Source organism: Limulus polyphemus, unplaced genomic scaffold (genome assembly GCF_000517525.1).
Source record: "Limulus polyphemus unplaced genomic scaffold, Limulus_polyphemus-2.1.2 Scaffold6334, whole genome shotgun sequence".
Taxonomy (NCBI): Eukaryota; Metazoa; Arthropoda; class Merostomata; order Xiphosura; family Limulidae; genus Limulus; species Limulus polyphemus.
The window spans coordinates 21102-26002 of record NW_013671944.1 but is presented as its reverse complement, the minus strand read 5'-3'; the positions used below and the strand labels follow the sequence as shown (position 1 = coordinate 26002).

At 30.8% G+C, this 4901-nt stretch overlaps 1 protein-coding gene across 1 annotated transcript in view; it reads right to left on the bottom strand.

The window, feature by feature from the left end:
* Positions 1 to 4901, bottom strand: part of LOC106473618 (RNA-binding protein 26-like) — a gene marked incomplete at its 3' end in the record, with an annotated part of 41076 nt that overhangs the window by 27571 nt on the left and 8604 nt on the right. The window contains exons 5-6 of the mRNA XM_013934302.2: positions 3302 to 3523; positions 2889 to 3011 (exon numbers count right to left, since the gene is read on the bottom strand). Coding sequence (XP_013789756.2) covers positions 2889 to 3011; positions 3302 to 3523 — 345 coding nt within the window. The remainder of the gene's footprint in view (positions 1 to 2888; positions 3012 to 3301; positions 3524 to 4901) is intronic.

Below are 4901 nucleotides of genomic sequence, written 5' to 3'. Positions count from 1 at the left end.
TTTATAGATAACTTCAACAATTTCAAATTTAATGAAGATTCATTGTACATTCTCTGTAGTTGTTACAATTTTTAAGGTTAAACTGTCAACAATAATATACAGTGACATTGTCAACTTTACTGTACATAGTCGGAATCTAGCCAATTGTATGCTATGATTATCAGCAATCAGTGATTTCAGATTGTGACATTATTGGTAAAACAGTAATAGTATGTATTTGTATTGTTTTCTTGGCTAGTGAAGTCTGCAAAGTTGGATTCAAAAGTGTTTACCCTAACATGTACACACAGTAAGGTAAATTCTCCAAACAACTTACAAGTTTGCAATTTTTACTCGTCTGTTTCTGGAAAGTGTTGACGAAATATAACTTTTATGTACATCTTTCAAATGTGTGAGCCTTGTTACAGCTTGGTGACATACTTAAGTTAAAATGTAGAATTCTAATTGAAAACAGTAGTCATCTTTATAAAAGTTCAAATGATCACTCTATATTTCAAATTTTATAAGTCAATTCTTTACACTGATACAAAAAGTTAGAATATTGGACAAAGTTTTGGCATTCTTATTAATGAAAGTGTATTTACTTTGAATACACAGGAATTTATAATGACAACGTTTGTGTATTGTACATAACTGACAAGTGTATAAATTTGGTAAGGCCCACTCGTGGTTTGTCAAGTTCTGCTCGGTTAAGAAATGCTCAGATCAATTTTTGTGGAGTCGTCAAACTTTAAATGGCTCTTTTGATTTTAAGGGGCTATGTGGGCTACATAACAGACACTTTTTACTGGCTTACCGGTTTAATGGCTCTTTTGATTTTAAGGGGCCATGTGGGCTACATAACAGACTTTTGATTTTAAGGGGCCATGTGGGCTACATAACAGACACTTTTTACTGGCTTACCGGCATTTTTCAGGTGCCATTGGCTCGTGGGCCCCGCCAATTTCGAGCCCTGCATCTGACAAATGGCACTAGCTAGGTACAGAGCAGTTGTTTATTAGAGACAGGGATACCACAAACATTAAACTACTAGTAACAAAGTAGTTACATATTTAAAGCCAAGGGTATCAATAAGCCTGCAACCCGAGTGGAATATCAGATCAGTGACAATTGGCCGATATTGAGATCAAATTTTGACAATCTGTATTTGTGTGTTCCATACATCTGGAGATCCCTAATGTATATATACAATAGTGGGATGCATCAAGTTTCAAAACTCATCTTCAAATAAGTCACACACTTATCAGACTACAAAAAAAGGACACAGGAATACAAAACAAGTACATATTAGATAAGTCACACACTTATCACATCTCATTTTTTACTATAAATACAGTACTTACCTTTGATCTGTATTTTTGATATAAATACAGTACTTGCATTTCATCTCATTTTTTGATATACTTGTGAAAAATCTGTGGATACAATCTGAGTTCAGGAAGTACTTTATTTGTGAAATATCTGTGGATACAATCTGAGTTCAGGAAGTACTTTATTTGTGAAATATCTGTGGATACAATCTGAGTTCAGGAAGTACTTTATTTGTGAAATATCTGTGGATACAATATGAGTTCAGGAAGTACTTTATTTGTGAAATATCTGTGGATACAATCTGAGATCAGGAAGTACTTTATTTGTGAAATATCTGTGGATACAATCTGAGATCAGGAAGTACTTTATTTGTGAAATATCTGTGGATACAATATGAGTTCAGGAAGTACTTTATTTGTGAAATATCTGTGGATACAATATGAGATCAGGAAGTACTTTGCCTTTCATAATACATATTTTCTACTTGAATATTTCTTGATTTGTTTAAAGGTTTACAATAAAATAAATGTAAGAGGAATATTTCAACATTATCTAGTATATACTTGTTTTGTATTTTTGTAGTCTGATAAGTGTGTGACTTATCTAGTATGTGCTTGTTTTGTATTCTTGTGTCCTTTTTGTAGTCTGATAACTGTGGACTTATCTAGTATATACTTGTTTTGTAGTCTGATAAGTGTGTGACTTATCTAGTATGTGCTTGTTTTGTATTCCTGTATCCTTTTTGTAGTCTGATAAGTGTGTGACTTATCTAGTGTGTACTTGTTTTGTATTATTGTTCTTTTTGTAGTCTGATAACTGTGGACTTATCTAGTATAAACTTGTTTTGTAGTCAAAGGTAAGTACTGTATTTATATCGAAAAATGAGATCAAATGAAAGTACTATATATCAAAAAATGAGATCAAACGAAAGTACTGAATTTATATCAAAAATACAGATCAAAGGTAAGTACTTTATATCAAAAAATGAGATCAAACGAAAGTACTGAATTTATATCAAAAATACAGATCAAAGGTAAGTACTGTATTTATATCAAAAATACATATCAAAGGTAAGTCAAATCAACCGAGTCAGCATAGAGTTAGGGACGAGAAAATAAATAAAATATAAAATTTTACTGAAAAGTTTCATATTTATCTAGTAAGTTTTAGAGAGTATGTAAATAAAATATGCAAACTTTCAGATGAAAAAAGAGATTTTTATTTTAACATAAAAATTACTTTGTTCTCGGAGTAGTCAACATTCTGACTCCATACATTCACGGACAAATCTTTAGTAAAAATAGTTAAAGAAAAAAATCTGACTTTCTGTGAACAAAAGGACTTGTAATGTTTATTAAAGTGTTGCCAAATTTCATTAAGATACAAAAATCATATTAAAAGTTATAATATGTGAAATCTGATGGTTACTTTGTGGATACAAAGTCACATTGACCAACAACTTATGGAGTTAACAATCCTGTACTAAAAATGTATATCTACAAAACAAATTAATTAACTGCATAGCTAATTTTCAAGACAAGTTATATAACATACAGAACTGTTCATCTCAAGATTACCTTGCTGGTGAGGTGCACTGCTGGTTGAAGGTCCAAATCCAAGCAAAGAAACATCTTCAACAACTACAGGGTCAGTCCCATGGTCATATGGACACATATCTCCTTGCATGCAATATCCCTTTTCTGTCGAAAGTTAAAACCAGTATCAATGGCTGACAAACAGGAGGTTGCACACTAAGTTCAGCAATGATATAACAATTTCCCCAAAAAGAACACTTGAGAATTTAAACAAAAAACATAATAATTTATTTTTTTAATCTATACTAGAACCTTAAAAATAAAAAGAGTATTTTATTGATTTAATACCATTTATTTCAATGAAAGTTACTTTTCAATTTATGTGTGAGACTTGCTTTTGTAAATAAACAGTATTCATTACAATGGTTTAAAAATATGTCTTTTAGAATACATACCATCAAAATCTCTACAGCGTTTCGTTCCTTGAATAGGGTATTGGTTGATACTGATAGATGGCACAACTGATGCTGTGGTACATGCTGGATCAGGTACTGTGATGATTGAATTTGGACCTGTGCTGTGAGGAGGAACACGATAATCTGTATCTCCATGATCAACTTGGTGCTGAGGACTACCACCGCGACCAGTGGAATCTCTTGAATTCTTTCTTGCATGTGCTAATATATATCATATAGATATCACATCATCATAAAATTATGACATAGTAAAAATACAAAACAATATTTATTGAAACTGTTTTCAACTATTCACCAATTTACTTTTTTAATCAATATGGCATTTCATACAAGTGAGGATAGGAGGAGGAGTAGATTCAGTGCTGGAATTTCTAAAGAGGAGCCAGTTTAGAAGGTATGGACATGTCAAGCAGACAGATGAAGAGAGGTACCCAAAGAAATATATGTAGGGAATACCAATCAGAAGAAGGCTAGTAGGAAGACCAAGGGTAAGATGGAGATAAAATATTGAACAAGCAGTTGGAAATAGAGGAACAAGAATTATACATAAACAAAAGTATGCGATGAAGTTTTGTGGGGTAATGCATCTAATAAGCTTTTAGCTTAACTCAACAGTTATCTCTTTTATTACAAAAAAAAAAGACTTGTAGTTCATATTTTTTTCTTTATTTATTTAAGTCAATGATTATTTCTATCATTACTAACATAGTTTCACTGTAATGAAAGCACCAGCCACTGGCTGATGATGAAGTAAATCTATAAAGTCAATGTTTAGTAACAATACTCACTGTACCAAGACCACTTCATTAACTCTTTGAGCATGGGCTTGGTCCCTAGGACCAACCTTGTAACCACTTTGTATTTGTTATAGTTTTAATTTAATTCTATAACTTTTAAATTAATAAGCAAATGTTAACGAAATTTGGCAGATTATCAGTAAACATTAAAATGCTTTCATACGCAAAATATCTAATTTTTTTATTAATTCTTAAGGTTTGTAAAGCAATCTTTTTCTCGTGTCTTTTTTTTCTTTTCGCAAATTCCCCTTTCTATCATGCAAAGTAATATTCATTTTAAGATAAAAAATACTTTTATGCATCAGAAAATTTTTAAATTTCACATTCAAAATCTTTATAATATCCCGATAGTTATCAAACATTTCTTTAGAAAAACTTTATATTTAATCTGTTATTTTCATTAATTAATCCCTGTATGGGTTTGGTAGATTTGAACGATTTTGCAACCACAATAAAAAAATTAGGAAATAAATATAAATTATGCCTCTTTAATTCTAGAATGAATACAAATTATAACATGAAAATATAAATGTTTAGACGAAATAGCTTAAATCTCACATTATACATTTATATATATTTATTATATTGACCTTTCACCCGTGCTTGGCTAACAATACAAAAGTTACAATGATGCAGTTCACATGCAATCATGTTACAGTATCAAATGACATAAAACTGACCTTTGGTCTGTGCAAAGCAACTTGTCTTGGCTGTGTTTTAGTAGACTATTATTTTATAAAATACAGTCACATATCAATTATTATACATTATATATGTATATA